The 19,430-nt window shown below is 40.8% G+C and overlaps 1 protein-coding gene across 2 annotated transcripts in view; it reads right to left on the reverse strand.

Annotated features, from left to right (window-relative positions):
* Nucleotides 1-4,005: 4,005 nt before the first annotated feature.
* Nucleotides 4,006-19,430, reverse strand: part of fhip1aa (FHF complex subunit HOOK interacting protein 1Aa) — a 29,901-nt gene continuing 14,476 nt past the window's right edge. For both annotated transcript variants that reach the window (XM_032538974.1, XM_032538982.1), the window contains 10 exons: nt 13,883-14,563; nt 11,831-11,989; nt 11,615-11,701; nt 10,453-10,620; nt 9,456-9,535; nt 9,050-9,252; nt 7,011-8,000; nt 6,729-6,907; nt 6,340-6,460; nt 4,006-4,326 (listed from right to left, as the gene is read on the reverse strand). In XM_032538974.1, coding sequence (XP_032394865.1) covers nt 4,130-4,326; nt 6,340-6,460; nt 6,729-6,907; nt 7,011-8,000; nt 9,050-9,252; nt 9,456-9,535; nt 10,453-10,620; nt 11,615-11,701; nt 11,831-11,989; nt 13,883-14,563 — 2,865 coding nt within the window. In that variant the 3' untranslated portion in view covers nt 4,006-4,129. The remainder of the gene's footprint in view (nt 4,327-6,339; nt 6,461-6,728; nt 6,908-7,010; nt 8,001-9,049; nt 9,253-9,455; nt 9,536-10,452; nt 10,621-11,614; nt 11,702-11,830; nt 11,990-13,882; nt 14,564-19,430) is intronic.

The raw sequence follows: 19,430 nt of genomic DNA on the forward strand, positions 1-19,430 counted from the left end.
ATTGCCCTGTTGCTGAAATGTGCTATACAAATAAATCTGCCTTGCCTTAAAAGATTTAAAGAGACTTATATGGGGGGAAAAGTAAAGTTTGCTTGACAAATGCTGCACCTTTAACAGTGGAGAACTAACTAAATGTTTATGGCTCTTTTAGGAAATAAGGATTTGGATTTCAAGATCAGTTCCACTAAACAGTCCTGCATATAATTCACTACAACTTCATGTTACATTGGCCACTGCCGTATTGGCAATTATGATCATTTTGTTAGGCCTGAAAATCCCACCGGCCGAAGATGAAATTGGTGACATGCCAGCTCTTTAATTCAATAGAGGAAAACAGAAACCCTTTCTGCACAGAGTGATTAATGAGCTCCCTCTTGTGGTCGAAGCATGTCATTGCCTTGTAATACTATTTGCATTAGGGTGCAATAGTTATGGATCATCGCTGGTGTTGGTATCTCCATTTTGTTTCAGTGCTTAAATGGCTTTCGTAAACGCGTCTCTTCTTATCTTCACCTTCTCTTGTGATCAGTACTCATGCAAAAAAAAAAAAGGGAGATTAAGACACTAAAAAGGCTAACTGACCTTATCAGTTTGCTTCTTTCTCAAATGGCTTGTACACCCAGTGCATTTATTTAAATTTAGTAATAATAAGTGCTTCATTTTAATCTAAATAATCCAAAAGTTTTGCAAAGGATGGCTGTGGTCTGACAGCATGCAGATATTTTCTGCAGTTTATCCAGCATCTATTTAGTTTCATGCTCTTTCATGCACAGGCATAACACTTAGCCTCGTCTCGCTTGCCAGAGAAATTGATCTTTTATGTAAAAAATAACCAGCTGTCAAAAGGTTCCCCATCATAGTTTTCTTCTGCTTTCTCTCCTTCTCTGCAGTACTTCATAGTCACTGCATGTGAATGGAGAATGTGAGCTCAAGTTCACCCAAGAACAAGACCTAGTTTTAAATAAAACGTTTCTGGGGGATGTGTGGAAAAGAAAAGGGTATTAAATGAGGACGTCAAATGTCCAGAGATCAAACAGCCACAAACCACCACTGGCAGAAAGGAAAAGGATAAATTGATTGTGTCAGGTGACCACTGCGGGGTTTCTGTTTTGAAAACCTTAAATAAACAAAAAGAGAGAAGGTACAACAAGCCAACACATTACATGTATCCAGTTTTATTTACCAGAAGTTGACTTTATTAAAAGAGGCAAGCCTTTGGGCCTCAGCATCATCAGCAACCTTATCACATCTTGGACAGAACTATGGAGGCCAAATGGTGTCAGAAAGGATGAATCTTTGGAATAAGAACCCCCTGAGACAGAAACTGGTCTATAATCTTGGTTATAAAAGCCGTCTTCATGCCACAATGAAGACTGAAAGAGTCGGTGCTGGTTGAGGTGTCAGTGTAGCGCGACACTGTACTATGAAAAGGCTGATAAAGTGCTCCGCGACATTCTTTTACCAGAGAAATACTTATGCAACAGTTCTAAACAAAATGGCTTTGATTGATATAAATATATATTTCCAAGCGATTTTTGTAAATGTCTTTGTGACTTTATATATATATATATATATATATATATATATATATATATATATATAAAAATAACACAAAGACAATGTATTGCCTGCGTAACATCAATTAGAAACTGAGTGGATTTAAACGAGAACGTAACACAATTGTTTCTTTGTCTTATTAGATGCAGACATTAACCAACCTTGTGTCATTTTACAAGACTACCAGATGTTGTAATAATTTGTGTTTGTACAAAAGTACTTTTACCTTGTGAGATCTAGTCGAAGCATTCCATTATCTCAAAATCTTTTCATAATGAAGTAAACCAAGACTTGGTCAAAGCTAGTATGTGGCTGGACTGTGTGTGTGCTTAATATGGTTATTAATAGGAGTTATCAGAGGTGGTGTCTATAATTTGAATCTACTGTAGATATTAAATGTTCATCTTTAGTAGTGTTGACTGAGGATTTGATCGCGATATCAACTTGAGGGAGGAACACGTCGCACACACACACACACATTCTAATAAATGCCAAACTGCCAACCGCTTTCGATCTGTCTGGCCCTCTCCCTGCTGTTCTCCTGGAGTTTCCCCCCAAATTTTTACATGATGGAAAATTAAAACTTGCTAGATATTATTTAGAAATAGCCTTGTGTCAAAGCTGTCTGTGATTCCTTGTTTTTCAAAATGACATAGGCCTACTTGTTCTACACACTCATTGGTGTCTGAAGAGAGAGCGACAGACAATGTCAATAACATCCACCCTGTATTGAGGAAGTTAATCAGAGGATTGTGTGCAGATTGCTAAAGGGGAAAGGCCAATATAATTTGATAGACCAATGGCCAAAGGGGAAACCGCAGCACTGACATCATCGCACTCATTCCGACCAATGGTGAAACATCATTCAGGGACAGAAAAACTGAGTTTTGAGGTTACAGGGACCACGATCCAGCCAAAACATCGATTCCTGTTTGAAACAATTCAAAATCAGGCAATAATGTGAACTAAAATCATAATTTAGGCACTACATACAAATATATAACGTATTTCTTTGCTGGTAAATTCATTTAGACAGAAGAGGCATGTTTTGTTACAAAATATGCGTAGCTCTTGCAAAATTTCACTCAAACGACCATGTGAAATAGCTGGAACTATAATGACGGTTTGCCCTCGGTCACTGTTACAATGGGACATGGTTTTCAACAGATACAAAATTGCAACTCTAACAGTGATATTTCAGACTTATCACAACTAAAACACCCTACACAATCCCCTAAATAAGAAGATGATAAACCACAAAAAGTAGCCTCTAGTTTAACCTTTTGGAAAACACAACAAAAAACAATATGGCAATAGAAACTCTCATAAAAGCTTAAATACCCCTTCCCATTCAGAAAATATCCAAAACTTAATTATACCCAAAATATCCTTAATTTGCATAGTGATCTGTGTCATTAGAACTTTTTTTTCTTACAATATGTACATCGTAAAGCATCACTAAAATAAGGTAAATTCAATATAGCATGATTGATTGTGGTTCTGCTCTGGTCTGGAGAACACGTGGAGCCCATTAATGTGAGGAACTAGTGCATTGGAGAATTGCTTCACCCCGAGGCTGTTTAGGTACGGAGAGAACAGAATGTGCGTTAAAAAGACTCCTGAGGTACCGTCATGAATCAACAGAAAAACACCAAACCAATGTACATCATACACAAAAACATTCTGTGGAAACACCCAAAAAAGTTTAAAGACAAAAGTGACCCACCTGTTTCAGCAAACAAAAACAAAAACGTAGTCATGTAACAGTTGCATAGGAACAAAGTTGATGCGTGATGATGGCGGCCGGCTACAACAGTTAATCTTCCAATGTCCACGCAGCGCTCAGATATGGTGTGTAATCCTATGGCAAAGAGGCAACAACTCTGCAGAAAGGCCACCTGAGTATTCAACACAGCCACAGTGAGCAGCGGACATCTTCACTGTGGTTGGAACTGGTTGTAGAAGACATTCAGAAAGAAGGCAGAGCCCTGGAGCTGTGATAAAGGGCTGATGATTGCTTAAAATCATCTCTCTACAGCAGTGGTTCTTAACCTGGGTTCGATCGAACCCCAGGGGTTCGGTGAGTCAGTCTCAGGGGTTCGGCGGAGGTCAAGACACACACCCGACTCATATGATTCCTGATGACACGCCCCGCTTGGCCATCATCAGAAGGGTTCGGTGAATGCACATATGAAACTGGTGGGGGTCAGTACCTCCAACAAGGTTAAGAACCACTGCTCTACAGTCTTTGGTTTGGTGGACCTGGAGCTCGCTCTTAGGAGCGTCGTCCGCTGGTGCAGATTTCAGCAAACAGGGCAAAGTTTGGGCCTCCATCTTGGCTGCCAAACTGAATTTTACAGAACTAGAAAATTTCAATTTAAAAGCACAAGAAATTGATTATCTTTGCTTGGGAAAATAAATAAAACTACAATAAAAAATTTAAAAAAAAAAAAAAAAATCACTGGATCTGAGACGTTTCTTCATTAAGTAGTGCTTGAAAAAAAGGACAAACAAATTGAAAATCATCATGAAGAGAGTCTTTTAAAGTCTTTCAGAGTCAAACCGGACATGTTCAATCTTTCATAGGAATGTATGATAAGATGGAGTGCTCTTGTGCAATGGCAGCCAGTTCTTTGAGGAACTCCGTGAAGAGGACGGCAGCGAAGACTTCTGTCCGATCCGGAGAGATGGCTCTGGGTTTAGGTGGCGGCGAACTCTTCAACATCCTGCCCACCTCGCTGTGCATGGGGCGTCTGCTGCCGCTGTTATCTGGCAACATGAGGATTTTGTTTGTAACAGTGAGAAAATGAAAACAAATCATGTACGGTGTATGCGCAGAAAGTCTACGCCATGCATGAGTTGGAAGATGGTTTTGTAGACATAATATTTTCCTATAAAGGATTTCTCCATTTATAAATAATTTTCAGCCACATAGGATCTTAAGCTTGAGCTGCTTTAAAAAAAATAAAATAGAAAAAATTTAATAAAGAAATATATGAAACTTTAACCACATACAAGAAAGGAGAGTATCCCTGTTAACCAAATGAAAAATTCCCTTTAAATATACCATCATAGAAAAATCTGGCTCTTATCTTTCCGCAAAGCCAACTACCGACAAGGTTTGTGTACAACTCTGAAACCACAGGGAACCCAGTTCAAAAACAGGCCCTCAGACACTCCAGGGTTTATCTGAAACTGTTGCTCAACCGCAAAGACACACGGCTTAACAAAATCAAGCCGAAGGGGCGCCCGGATGGCTCAGCTGGTAGAGCGGGCGCCCATATGTGGAGGTTTGCTCCTCGACCCAGCGGGCCCAGGTTAGACTCTGAACTGTGGCCCTTTGCTGCATGTCATTCCCATTCTCTCTCTCTCCTTTCATCTCTTCAGCTGTCGTGTCAATAAAGGCCTAAAAATGCCTAAAAAATTCAAGTCAAAGTCCATCCGATAACTAATGCAGATGTTTTGAACTTGACCCATTTGTGACGGCATGTAAGTGAGATTTAGGAACTCAACAGTGCAGGGTTTCAGGTTTCCATCAAAAACACTTTCAAAATAAAAACAATAAAAATCAATGGAGTAAATCAAGCCAATAACACTTATCCTGAGCCATCTGTCATACTGAAAGATACAGTTCATTATAAAATTGATAGCTAGAGTCCACTATTGAATGTATTATAAATTTGTTATCTTTAGTCCTGTCAAACGATAAAATATTTAATTGCGATTAATAGCATTAATGTCATAGTTAACTTGCAATTGATCACACATTTTTATGTCCCTTAATTTCTTTTTGTCTCGTTATTTTTTCTCATTTTGATGCTGTTATCAACATGGAAAAGTGGATCGGCTTGCTTTGTGTAAATGTTTTGATTTTTTATTAAACATTGGCATATAGCCTACTGTAGTGTTCAATTTCACACGTAACATTCTCACTTGGAGCAAATAATCTCTCACACAATGTAACACTGTCCATCAATAAAACGGGGAAAAAAATACTTTGATGAGGGGGCGGCGAGTTCACATCAGCTGTGTGCTTGGCCATCAAGTGGTATTTCAGACTGGACTGCTGCAATGATAGCTCAGTTCACAATGAAACACAGCTATCTTTGGTCTTGTCAATGGAACCGTTTGGCCACTTTTAAAAAGTAAACTTTCCATTCAAAATCTTATTGGCATCTATTTTGGCGTCTTGCGCTCACCATCCACTCAAAACGTAACGTTACAACTCTTTGGTCGTCTCGCAAGCCCAAACAAGTGTGTGCTGTGTGCCAATGTGGTGTTGCGAATACATGACAACTTACAAGAACAATTTGACATTTTGGGAAATATAAAGCCACCGCCAGTAGCCAGTTAAATTAGCCTAGCTTAGCATAAAGACAGGAAACGGGGGGGAAAAAAAAGCTAGTTGACTCTGACCAAAGGTGAAAAAAAGCTGCGTACCATTACCTCTAAAGCTCACTAATTAACACATATCTTGTGTGTCAAAATTACGTGTTCTTTTTTGTGCCATTGAATAAGCTTCATATTCACCGAACAGACATTAAAAAAGGTACCAATGTTCTCATCAAACGCTCAATAAGAAAGCAAATAAGCATATTTCCATAGCATATAAATGTCAAACCATTCTTTTAAATGTCAGCACATGTACTGGAATAAAACCCACTTGAATAAGAATGTTTTGAATAATACATTTTTCCCACAGCTATGGAGCTATGCACAAAACACACGTTCCAACCATAGCTGGCATAGAAGCAAAACCCATAGATGTGGGTGCATTGTCACCTGTTGCCACGAATGACGTCTCCCTGGCCAGCAGCCAGTGTTGGGCGGCAGTGATCAGATCTGGGAAGTCTTTTCTGGTGGCAGTCTGCTCTTCTATCTGGTTCTTCACGATGGCCAGTACCTGAAGCAAAACAGAAAATAAACTGAGGATTACTGTGTGTGCACATCTGCAGTATTTACTCAAATTAAAGCTAAATAGCCTGACTGTATTAATCAAGGATCCCTTCAGTTTTACATAAACACATGGAAAACAGTTTTTACTTTTTCTTACTCAGGACTGATTGTATGAACTGCATCTTTCAACATCTGGCAGTGATGCTTGGAAACCTAAATGTTCTCCCTTTTATCAACGTGAGGAAATCCCTCCAGGCTGCACATATTTGCGTTACCTGGTAAAGAGAGCGAACAGTCGGCTGAAAGACCAGGTTAGTGTTGAGGAGGAAGGCGCGCAGGAGAGGCTGAGGGTAGGCCGCCAACTGGGCCAGGATGCCCGTCAACAACAAGTTGACATGAAGCGAGTTAGACAGCATGTTCTCCAGACGAGACAACAGCACACTGACAAATGGACCTGCAAGGAGAAGAATCATGAAGAATCTTTTAACTGTGCGGTCTGCTTGTAAGTTTTGGTAAATAGTGAGGCGGCTGCAGAGCAAAGATGTCCCTTTACTCACCAGTAAAAGGTGCTGAATGGCTTCTACCTGCACTTCCACTGACAAACTTGGCCCCAAATGGGGATTGCAGTTTCTCTGGCTCTGGTGTCTCAGCAGAGAAGGAGGTAAAATCCATCTCATCCTCCTCATCCTCCTCCTCTGCAGGTGTGACAGGCATTGTCAACTCTGTATTAGGTTTGATCTGTTTTTTATCTGCTTCAGTGTCCAAAGTACGAATGAGCTCCTCATACTGAGCCAAAAGGTCATCACCCGACTCAGCAGCTGTGGTGATCTGGAGATGGGAATTCAAATCTAAAATCTTTGTGTCCAAGCTATCTTTATCAGCCATCGCAGAGGCTGGGAGTGTTAGACTGAGTCCGTTCTGCAAGGGAACTTCTGCTGAGCCTGGTCGGGCTTCTTCTGAATCGGACCCATTGGATTTGAGCCTGTCGTGTTCCACGTCTCTGGTGTCTTTCTTGGCAACAAGATTGTACACCATGACGTCGTCCTGGAACTCACTTTCCTCAATATATGAGCCTTTAACCAACATTATGGCTGTTTTCCTCATCTCCTGGATGTGCTTTGGGAGCTCAGCAGGAGGCTGCTGTGCAGATTTACTCTCCACAGGAGCCTCATCGGTCTGCACCGGGCACGCATCATAACTGTCGTCCCACTCCAGCTCCATTTGGGTGATGGAAGGCCGCTCTGTATTCGGCGATGGGCAGGGTCGAGGGCGCGGCGCTCGTGGCTGTGGAAGTCTCTTGAAAGCCATCTGAGTAAGCCCTCCTTTTAGCCCCGGCTCTTCAAGGACGCCGGGCTGGTATTTCTCAGGAGGGGGGTCCTCGCCGTCGTACCGGGCTGACCAGACCTGGCAGGCCCTTATGCAGCTGCTGATGCTCAGACGGGCATCGTAGAGGTAATGAAGATAACTGACATCCAGGTGGATTTCTGAGCCGATGGTGCAGGAGTTACCTGAGCCATCATCCTCTTCTAAGAAGCTCTCATTTTTCTCTGGGAAGAAACAAAAATGGAAATGTTGATGAAAGCTGTCATGGAGCACTTCAGAACAGTGCTCACACAAAGCAGAAGTAATGAGTTTGTCATGTAGCTACAGGGGGTAAAGTGATGCAATACAGCGAAACAGCAGGAAATCTCCCTGTCTGATACGCATAATCATCCCATGTTCATGTCCCAGATAAATACAGATCAACACCTTGCTGTACTCAAAACCATGTTTGCACAGATTTGGAATATGCAATGTTAATAAATGACTCTTTATTATCCCTTTTTTTTAGTTTTAGCACTCCAACTGCAGCAATTATTTTTCCCTCCGTTTGTTATGACTGCACACCAATTTTACTGAGGTTATAACATGCACTCACTCAAATGGGGTTATGAATAGTAAAATCTGTTGGATGAATTCTCCTTGAAGCGGATTATAAAGCAACAAAAAAACATCCATAAAAACCCATTACAAATGTGACTGAAAAGCAGTCATTCATTTTGGCTATCATCTATAGCACATACAGTCCTTGAAAAATGAAGTTTTCTTTGATAGAGCTTTATTAAAAACTTCCGAGATTTTCTCTCTCTCATGCACAAGGACACCTCAGAAGTGAGGATGCATTCTGAAACTGGTCCTAAAATAGGACAGAAGGGCATTTATCCAACTTACTACGTCACTGCTTCCCCATGCCTTTCAGCTTAGATAATAATTAGCTGTACTCTATTTAGTCCATTTACTCCTTAAGGACATTTCTAGTTTATTACAACAGGGATATTCTTTTAGTAGTTTTGGCCATCATTCTCATCCTTTTCACCTCCAAATATAAAGTGGTTTAGATAATCTGTCAAAACTGTTGGCTTGTTTACAAGCTGTGTGATCCTATGGTATGCTCTCGTCTCATTGGTCTTCATTATAGCAATGTCTCCCTGTTCTCAGATCTGAGCAATTACTTTGGCTACAATGTTATCATAACCAATTGAAATGATGTCCAAAACAGCAAAAATATGATCCAAGCTGTAATAAACCAGACAGAATTTGGTCCTGTCCTACCTACCTGTGGTGCTGGTTTTGTTGGGCGTCTCTGCGCCCTTGGTAAAGAGGATGGAGTCCAGCTGTCGGAGGGGCGGGGGGCTGTGATCAGGAGAGCAGCACGACGGTGTTAGCGCCAGGATCTTGGCTGCCGACACAGAGTATAAGTCCCTCTCCCCTACAACACGTCTCTGACTCAACATCATGTGATTACAGGGGATCAGGTACCTGGGGAGGTAGATAGCAACAGATCCTATTAGGAAAACCAACGGGTGGTCGTAGGGGGGAGAGAGTATGGGGAGGGGGGGGGGAGGTGAGCAAACAGATGCTGACACAAGTCTGCATGGTGGGAGGTAAAAAAGTAATGCCTTAAACCAATTAGATGTACCATGCTTTATAACTGGAGAATAGTCTGTGTGTGTGCCACTCACCTCAGTATGAGCTGTAGCATCACATCTTCACAGTATAAGCCAATGAGAGTGTGGAAAAGTGCCAGTGACACAGTGCCCAACTGAAGAGTTGAATGGAAAAACACAATTAAACACATTACAACAACTGAGGACTGTTATACTACTGCTGTAGTATATCTGTCGATTAGCCAAGAAACAAAAATTAACTACCCTGACAATTTATTAAATTTTGTCATTGTCAAAGCAAAATTAACATTTACTGGTCCCAGCCTCTCAAATGTAAAAAGAAATTGCTGCATCTTTCTATATTATGTATTTGTAAAGTGAATATATTTGGAGTTTGGACTGTTGGTCAGAAAAAACAAGCAATTTGAAGAGGTCACCTCAGGCTCTGGGAAGTGTTGATGGACATTAGCTTTTATTCTTGCTTTAAAAAAAAAGAAAAGAAAAAAAAGGTTGAAGGTTGGAAGTGTTTTGTAAAAAAGAATTCTATTCTTTGTTGGTTTTTGTTCAAAAGGCTGAAAAGGTGAAAGCCTATACCAGCATGAAGCTCATGACTACAAAAGAAGTGCCAATTTTTTAAGTTATTAAACATCAAAAGGTAAAAGCAAACAGCAATATAGCTGAAATGTGGAATATTTGCATGTGAGTCAATGTTTAATTTGGCTCAAGATGAAAAATGTCTCTTATTTTTCACTGAGTTGCATGTTTGCCAAAGCCGACTGTTAGCAAACACTGCGGGAACTCGTCGATCCATTTACACAGTCAAACAGCAATGTAAAGAACACAGTACTTAGTCATCTTAATGGTTTGAAAATGATGTTCCAACACACAGGACTGTTTCAAAGTGCTGGCATCAGTTGCTTTGCTAACAGGGATGTGTCGCTGCAACTGAGCATCACCATGGTAACAATTTGCCAGCTTTGGTGCTGACATTTCTGGAGTTATTAAACATGAGTCATGCATATGTGTGTGTTTAAGACACACGTGTTGGCAGTTTGCTTGATTGGTCCTGTACCTGGAAGGGAGTGTTAATGCGGCTGACTAGAGTATCTAAAATGTGGACGCTGTCATGTCGGTGGAGGAGGATGAAGGAGAGGAAAGTCTGCAGCAGGGCCGGCTCAGACACCGTCCTCAGGAAGAGGTCAAGGTATGCTGTGGTTGTCATCACCTCTTCTAGGGTCAACTTCACAGAGGAAGGAAGGAATTATTAGTCAGCAGTTAATTGGGTGTTTTTAAAATCATGCCAGTGAAGAATCTGTTGAAAACAGTTCAGAATATAGCAATAGGTTATGAGGATATTTTTATACAAATGTATTACGGTATTAAATTTGTATACTATTGTATGTATACAAATTTATACATACAATAGTTTTGCCCTAGAGTTAGATGAGTAGCACTCTCATATCTGTGTGGTAAACAGAAAGCTACAGTCAGAAGCTAGTTAGCTTAGCTTAACACAAAGACTTGAAACGTTGAGAAGTAGCTAGCCTGGCTTTGTGCAAAGAAAAAAACAGGCACATCTGAAGTATGGATTAATATACCCATTATATTGATGCTCTAATAAAGGCAACTAGGCCAAAACGTTAGCATGTTTGTTGGACATGGCTGGCATAATTTGGTGAAATTGAGATTCGTCAACTTTGTCTTGAAGATGTGTGTGCCACTTTTTTTATTATCATTTTATTTTTTACTTTTGAGTATTCAACATTGATGCGTTACATCTCGTTTTTTTTAACCAAGCATATTTTTTTTTTTAACCTTTGGACAAAGCCAAGCTAGGCTTTTACTCCTGTTTCTGGTGTTTGTGCTAGGCTAAGCTAACAGTCTCCTGGCTGCAGCTTATACGGAATGGACAGATATGATGGTGAAGGTATCTATCTTCTCATCTCTCTAGTTTTTCCAAATTGTTATAAATGAAATATTCCTTTAAATATGTGCAACTTATCTCCCCCTCCTCCCAAATTAATTACAATATCAAATTTCCCAATTATATTGGTCTTCCTATTATTTATGTCTCATCCAGACACACATTCTATGTTGAAGTGCTTAACATGTTTCCCCTTTTCTGTAATTTACTAAAACGCCATCCACAACAATAAGTTTAGCTACAAAAGGAGCATATACTTGCCCAAGGGAGGCAGTACATGGAGGTGAGTGGTAGGAAGAAGAGTACCGACCTTGTGTAGAGCTGGTGCTAGGACAGGCACGAGGAATCCGTTGTAGATGTAGCTAACTAGCTGGTCTCTGATATCAGGGTGGGCTACCTGGGAACAGGCACAGATTAGTCAAGACTGTAGTCAAGCAGAAGGTTGCAACCATTTAGCATGTGTGTGTGTGAATTCATTTTTCATCTGGCAGAGCCTCATGCATGCAGTCTAGTCACACGTTTTCACCTGAATGACAGCGTTGCAGAACTCGAGCGAGTTGAGGAACTGGACGAGGGATGGCATCTGGAGCCAGTCCTCTTTGTGCAGGCAGTGCCACTCCTCATTGGGAACCTCCAGCTTTGTGGGCAGAGAGGAATACAGGCCGCTCAGCCCTGTGGCCAGAACCTGAGGAGACAAAGAGAGAGAGAGAGAGAGAGAGAGAGAGATAGAGAGAGAGAGAGAGAGAGAGAGAGAGGTGTCAACATTGAATAAGACCTTACAGTATTCTAGTTTTGTGACTATCACTGACTATTGGTTCATTTAACCACAGGCCAAGGTTTTCAATCATCCTGTAAAATGTATTAACATCTTCTAAATAGATTGGCAAAAAATGTACACATTCATGGTTCCCACATAATTTATTCTAATAGGTTTTGTGAACCTCTGACTTTTCCTCTAGTGCCACTGGTTTTGAGATAAATATCTTGACAACTATGAGATGGATTGCCATGGAATAACAGTAGGGATCCCACAGGACTATGCCGGTGATGAAGTTTCTTTTATGAATTCATTATGTCATCAAAAACATAAGTTCCTGCTATAATGAAATTCCCTCAACTGTACTTTGTTGGCTCATTTTAGCATGCTAACACACTAAACTAACAAGGTGAACATAGTAAACATTAAAATTTAGCTCACAGCACAGCATAGCTGCTAGCCAGTATGGCTTAGTTTTGTTATAACATTTTCCATTTTATAAATTTACCAGTAACTACAGAGCTTTTGTCTATACAGTAAGATGGATGTTAAGGGATATTCAAAGCAGTTACGTTAGTTTTTTAGAGCGCTTAAAAAGATGTTTTTGATGCCAAATCCCAATTTTATTTCTCTATAATGCTGTCCAGCTTTTGGCCTCCACAGAAAAATAAAAAACTACACTGTCAGAAAGATTAGGCCTTTAAAATGTTTTAATTGTAGTGTAGAAAAAACACCCAGCTGCTAGACACCTGGGTGCTACTCAGCTAGCATATACAGTCTAATGAAAAATAATCTCACATAGTGATTACAGAGAGAATTACGGGCTTCATTAAACATTAACGAGGTAGTGTACATGACATAAATGATATATCTTTGGCTGCCAGTTTTACTTTCAGCTTGACACAACAAATTTATTACGTTTTTTTTTACTGCTCACTACCATGCAAAAATGCTTTTGTAAATCATTAATTAATTAAGATTCCATTTGAATAATGTAATTCAGATGTAAGCACAGCACTGCAGCAGCCTAAATTTCCTCGTCTGTTCCTCCTCCACGCACATTAAGACAACGTATGTATATATGGATTTATACCTCCTACAGGTCATCTCTATAAATATTTGAGTAGAAAAGAGTTATTGCCAGTAACTTTCCTAGAATAGCATGATATGGTAATGAGGTTACTAATTAATGCATTAATGTCAGCAGGCTTTCCACATAACACATTGACAGTAATACGATTTCTGTCTTTTCCTAGAGATGTAAATTTTACGTATTAACAGGGTGGGATTTCAAAAACAGTCCAATTTAACTGTGAGATGAGTGCATAATTAGCGTTGCACTGATGTATACATTCTCTATAGGATTATCCTTGTAGCCTGCCAGTGGAACCAATTAAATTTAGACTCCAGTTGTTTAACTGGCATCGCATCAAAAGCTATTTCTCATTGCGATGTCTGCAGCTGTAGTTCAATGGCTTTATTTACATAGGATTATCTTGCAACCATGCCATGAATGGCTGACATTAATAAACATTCAATGAGATGGTTAAACCTAGCTTCAGGTGGCTTTATAAATTCATCTTCATATTTTTTGCCAGATTATGATGCCCTGGGTCACTGAAAATTCTGGGATTTTAGAGTGGCTGTCAGATAATAAGAGTGAACAATTCCTAATACAGAAAGGAAGTTTAAAAAAAACAAAACAAAACAAAAAAAAACGTAGGGACTGAGTCTGGAGAGATTCACAGATACTAAAAACCACCAAGTAATTGAGAGCAAGAGAAAAAGAGAAGGAAAGGTAATTCGTCACTTGGGACTGACCGGACAGAAGTAGGTACTCTCTGCGATGTGTTTGGCCACTCGCTGGTTCTCAGCAGACAACGACATAATGAGCAGCAGTGCATCTCTGGCTTGCTGGCCCACTGTGCCCTCCCTGTGAATGAAGGGGATGAGCAGGGAGAAGATGAGGAAGTTGGTGGCTCCCTGATCCTCGCTGGTGTGGAAAAACAGCTCCAGAATGGAAGGGTCCTTTGCCAGAACACAGCACAGCTGGTTGAGCAGCAGCACCAGCTCGCCTTCGACCTGAGGCGCCACGGTGCCCGAGCAAGACGACAGCAGCATCATGAGCGGCCGCAGGATGGGCTTGTGATGCAGCAGGGGCTGGTGCGCCTGGCCCACCAGCATCTCGTACATCTTTAGCTGCTCCAGCTTCATGTCGTCTGTGAACTCCCTGCGGAGGCTCCACACAAAGAGGCGCTCCATCACGTTCTCCATCACTACAAACTCCAGAATGGGGCCCATGGCGCCGCCCTGACCGCTCTCCTCCTCTATCAGCAGGAACAGCATGTGCTCCACATAGTTCTGCACCGCGCTCGCCTCGTCTCCGGGGATGGGGCCAAAACGAGGGCTGCCGCCAGAGCCAGCGCTGAGGTTGATCACACTCAGGGAGGGCAGAGTGGAGCTGCTGCGCAGGGGATCATGCTTTTCTAGGATCTTCACCACCTACAATAAGAAGCAAGTGGAATATTACTTACTAAATAAATTAGAACCATAGCACTTGATTTTAATGCAAGAACAGCTTTGCAGCCAACTGAATTTAGGAAAAGATAAAGCCATAGCTTGTAGAAAGCTTTCAAATAAAGTGTTATGAGATAAGGACGTTTATGGTGGGAAGCTTTTATTAAAGGGCAGGATATTTATACCAATCACCTAATAAAGCCTTTGTGACTTTTATACTTTGTCAGCAAATTATAAAAGGCTTTTCATTCTACTGATACACCTTCCGGCAGATTTAACAAATTGGTCTCATCTATTTGTGTGAAGATGTACAAATCAATAAATTCAGTCAATAATGCTGAGGTGGGGAATGACACATTTACCAGGTGTGTACATGGGTAAATACATTTTGATATGGCGATCGACTCTTGAATTGAAGACTCCAGACGCTAGACACTTAAACACATTAGACAAGTCTTTTTTATTATTATTATTTTTTTTTTTTTAAACAGACTATTTTACATGCATATGAATGCACCAAATGATCAGCCTGCAATTTAAACTGTATTTCTTTTTGAAAAGAAGAAATAACACTCTTTATTAGTGGCCCATCCAAATGAAATCTGTACATGACAAACACTGCTACACACCTGACTGATGGAGACCACAAAGTGGAGATTGACAGAAACTAACAAAATACAACAAAGAAGCAAATTGATCACTGGGATTTAAAAAGCATTTATGTTGACTAAGAGGATGTTAAGCATTACCACTCAGAGAACGTATATGTGCTATAATGTGGACTCTTGACCTACAGTCCCTGACAAAAGTCTTGTCGCTTATCTATTTTGTAGAAACACCTGCTATTAACTTGACTTTTAATTAATCAATTGGTGTAAGAAATAGCTCATATGAAAAGCTAAAACCCTCCGAAATGATGTTCAAAGCAATGAAATAAATAGTTTCACTGAAACAAGATTTATCATTTAAACAAGACAGAAAGGTCAAATTTTGGCAAGACAAAAGTTTTGTCGCCTATAAATAAATTGAACAAATTTACTGCAAATACTAAAATATGTCAGCAAATTATAGCGGTGCGTGAGATCAAATTTATATCTGTATGCTTCAATGAGCTTGAGGATTGCATCCATGCGGTTTGGCAAGGATTCATACAACGTATTGATGAAGTCATCAGGAATAGCTAGGAAAGCAGTCCTGCTGCCTCCCAGAGTTCATCAATATTCTTTGGTTTGGTCTTCCATGCTTCCTCTTTCATCCTACCCCACATTGCTCAATGAGTTCATGTCTGGTGACGGGCCGGCCAATCTGGAGCATCTTGATCTTCTTCGCCTTGAGGAACTTTGAAGTGGAGACGGAAGTATGCGATGGAGCACCATCCTGCTGGAGAATTTGTCATCTTTATGGTTGGGAATATAAGAGGTAGCTAAGATTTCTTGGTATTTGAGACTATTGATGTTGCCTTCCACCCTGCAGATCTCTTGACACCCCCCATACTGGATGTTACCCCAGACCATGATTTTCTCGCCACCAAACTTCACTGTTTTCTGGGTGAATCTTGGATTCATGCGGGCTCCAGTAGGACTCCTGCCATATTTGCGGCAACTGTGGTGTAATCAACAGAAGATTATCTGAAAATCCACTTTCTTCCACTTCCCAGCGTCCATCCTTTTAGCAGGTGTGGGCCTTGGCAAATGCCACACAGTTTTCCAATTGTCTTTTGTTTAGTGCTGGCTTCTGGGCACTGATTCAACCATGGGGCCATTCAAGACCGAATCCGACAACTGTTCAGGTTGACACAGGGACTTCAGGGGACCAGGTCTGGTGGAGCTCTGCTGCAGTGGAAAATGGGTGGCTGGATTTTGAGCCAACAAACGGTCCTCTCGAGCAGTTGTCTTGCGGCGTCTGCCTGAACCTGGGCTTGTCAAAAACGTCCCAGTGTCTTCAAATGTTTTTTTAATCTCTGTACTTGACGCTGAGACACATTGAAGGTGTCGCCACTCAGCAGTGGATCTGGTCTCAGCCTCTTGATAATCAAAACTTTAGTCTCAGGGTGATCTTAGGCTGTTTAAGAGGTCTAGTTGCAGTTGATGTGAAGGTCTAGTGTACGGGGTTGTTTTTTAAACACCTAAGCATAATTGATCCATTATTAGTCCCAGGTGAAGTCATATGACAAGGCGACAACACTTTGTCTTTGCAAAAATTGACTCAATGGGCTTTACCAAGCTGTGATATTAGAATATTTGACAGTTTTTTTTGCACTGAAGCATTATTACAAAGCGTTGTGGATTAAAAAGCCATTTCTTGTAAATAAATTGATTAGAAATATATTTCAGCGGCACGTCAGGTCAATTTGTACACAAGCGACAAGACTTTTGTCAGGGACTGTATGGTACAAGCCAGTGTTTCCTTTTACAGCAGTTTTAATCTTATTTGTGTAGACGGCACTTGTTCACCATGTTACATTAAAAGTATTTATTATTAAAGATATCTTGCGGGTAAAATCATTTCCTGCTTCCGGATTGGCTCATTATCAACAATAATGGGGTGTAAACAGAGCAGCAGCACAGTACAAATAAACTCGGTTTGAGTAGGACACAGTGAAACAGCCCTTTGTGTATCCAGTCCCACCCTTGTGTGTTGGCTGCATAGAAACCAGAGTACCAATAATGGAGCCGGTGTCCCCAGCCTGCCACTGCTGCAATGAAAATAACTGGCTGTGCACAAGAGAGCTGGGCATGGCTGATGGAAACCAGAGTTTGTAATCCCTGTCTGAGCCCGATGGGGACTGAGCCTGGTGGCCTCAGGAATCAGTTCAGGCTCTCCGCCCATTACTGTAGTGACCGGAAGGGGAAAGGTTTGAGAATCCGGGATTTTACTTACTGGACAAATGGAGGAGTCATTTTACAACATTTTTGCTTGCATGGGTCAAAATAACATTTCTGGTTCAGGTACTGGACCCTCAAAATAAAACCAGCTTTTAAACAGTGTTTGATTGAACAACGTGTTTCATATTTAAATCATCACAGGTCACAACTGGCAGTAAAAGTCTGAGTGGGGATGAAATGAAAGGCACCATTTTCACCCTCTGCATTACCACCTGTGTGATGCCCTTGAGCAAGGCCCTTACTGCTCCAGTGGAGCATCTCAGACTGGTACTAGAGATTTTAAAAAGGTGGGTGTAAGTCTGTGAAACTCTTGAGTATGAGCAGTGCGCACAGTGAAACTGAAAAAGAAAAAAAAAAAATACAAAAAAAAGGTTACAAAATAAAAACACCCACCAAAGTTCAGATTCAATCTTCAAAGTACACTGATATACAGAACATTTAACGAGTTAAAAACACAAGAAGCATACCTTTCTACTTTTACATATATCAATGCCAAATTTGCTGATGCAGCTGACTTTTCTTTAAGCTGCTGGAGCTTTAACATTAGTCAGTTCCTATAGTACAGGCCAAGATAAGTGTTTCTTATGCATTATTAATACAAGATGACTTAAGTGTCATTAACATTGCAATAAGAATCCTAAATGGATTATCTCAACTGGCATGGTAAGTATCGCAATCCAGACCATCAGCAGATTCACTACAATTTCATTCGTAGGACATCAAAATAACGAACAGCCTGTTATGCATGCTCTGCCCAATAAAAGCCCAAGGTACATGTCTTCACATGGTCTGGTAGTGCTCTCCCGTTGGTCGGTTCTGGAACAATATTGCATCCTAAATCTCTGCCTTGTTTAAGGTTACTGTGCCTGTTACTGCCAATGTTTTGATTTTGAATGACCTGTCAGCCTTTCAACCCTCTGGAACTAAGAAATGTGCTATATTTGCTGAACTTACAGCTGCAAAAAAGATGATTGCAACCCGTTGGAAACCACCCCACGACCTGTCTATCCACGCATGGACCATTGCCTACCTGGATGTGGTGTATGTGGAGCTTTCCACGGCGCGCAACAATGGAGCACCGGGAAAGACTCTGGACACTTGGGTGGACGTTGCTGAGGCTGTGAAGTCTGGGCTGTAGCCGTGTTTGGTCCCTTGTCTTGTATCTGTCTGTGTATGTGTTTGAGTGTGTCTGTTTCTGTGTGTATTGTTTTTGTCTCCCTTCCTCCCATCTTTGCGCTCTAGGTTTTATTTTCTTCTTCTTTTTTTTTAATTTATTTATTTCTGGCCCTGGGACGCATTCTCTGTCTAAGTGTATTGTTTGTTGCCGTTTACTTTTCCAAAATAAATACATTTGATAACAAAAAAAGAATCCCAAATGGATTGATGGGATTAAACCGTTAAATAAATTTTAAAAAATGACATTTAAGATCTGTGCTTTTATTTCAGTTGACAGATCCCCAGAATGTAGCCAGCAGAGAGCAAATTCATGGCAGTAGGGACAAAGCTAATTTAACTGAAACTGTGAAGTCTAAAGATTTGGTGATGAACACTGCCCACGTCACTAAACAGAGACACATTCATAAAAGTGACAGCTTTATTATTAGGAGTCATGTGGCATTAACCATGAATGGAAAGAATCAGAAACTCTGGAGCATGGGCAGTTTGTTCCTTGTCATTATAGCTCTTCACTGTCTATAGTTAAAACATTGTTGGCAGCCACAGCAACAGACTGATCACTTTGCATGTCACAACAAACACAATGAGCTCTGTGAGGCCTGGCGAGCGGCAGATAAGACAAAGCCAATGAACATGAACCTAATCTTCCAATAGGACAGGCAGAGCTTCTTAAGAGGGCCAAGGCCAACATTACTTACAAGATGTTACTTGGATTCAAGTCAAGAGCCCTGTTATCAGGCTACAGATTAGCTTAGCATGGAAATAAGACTCTGCAGGAGTGAAACTGTGCT

Source organism: Etheostoma spectabile, chromosome 2 (genome assembly GCF_008692095.1).
Source record: "Etheostoma spectabile isolate EspeVRDwgs_2016 chromosome 2, UIUC_Espe_1.0, whole genome shotgun sequence".
Classification (NCBI taxonomy): Eukaryota; Metazoa; Chordata; class Actinopteri; order Perciformes; family Percidae; genus Etheostoma; species Etheostoma spectabile.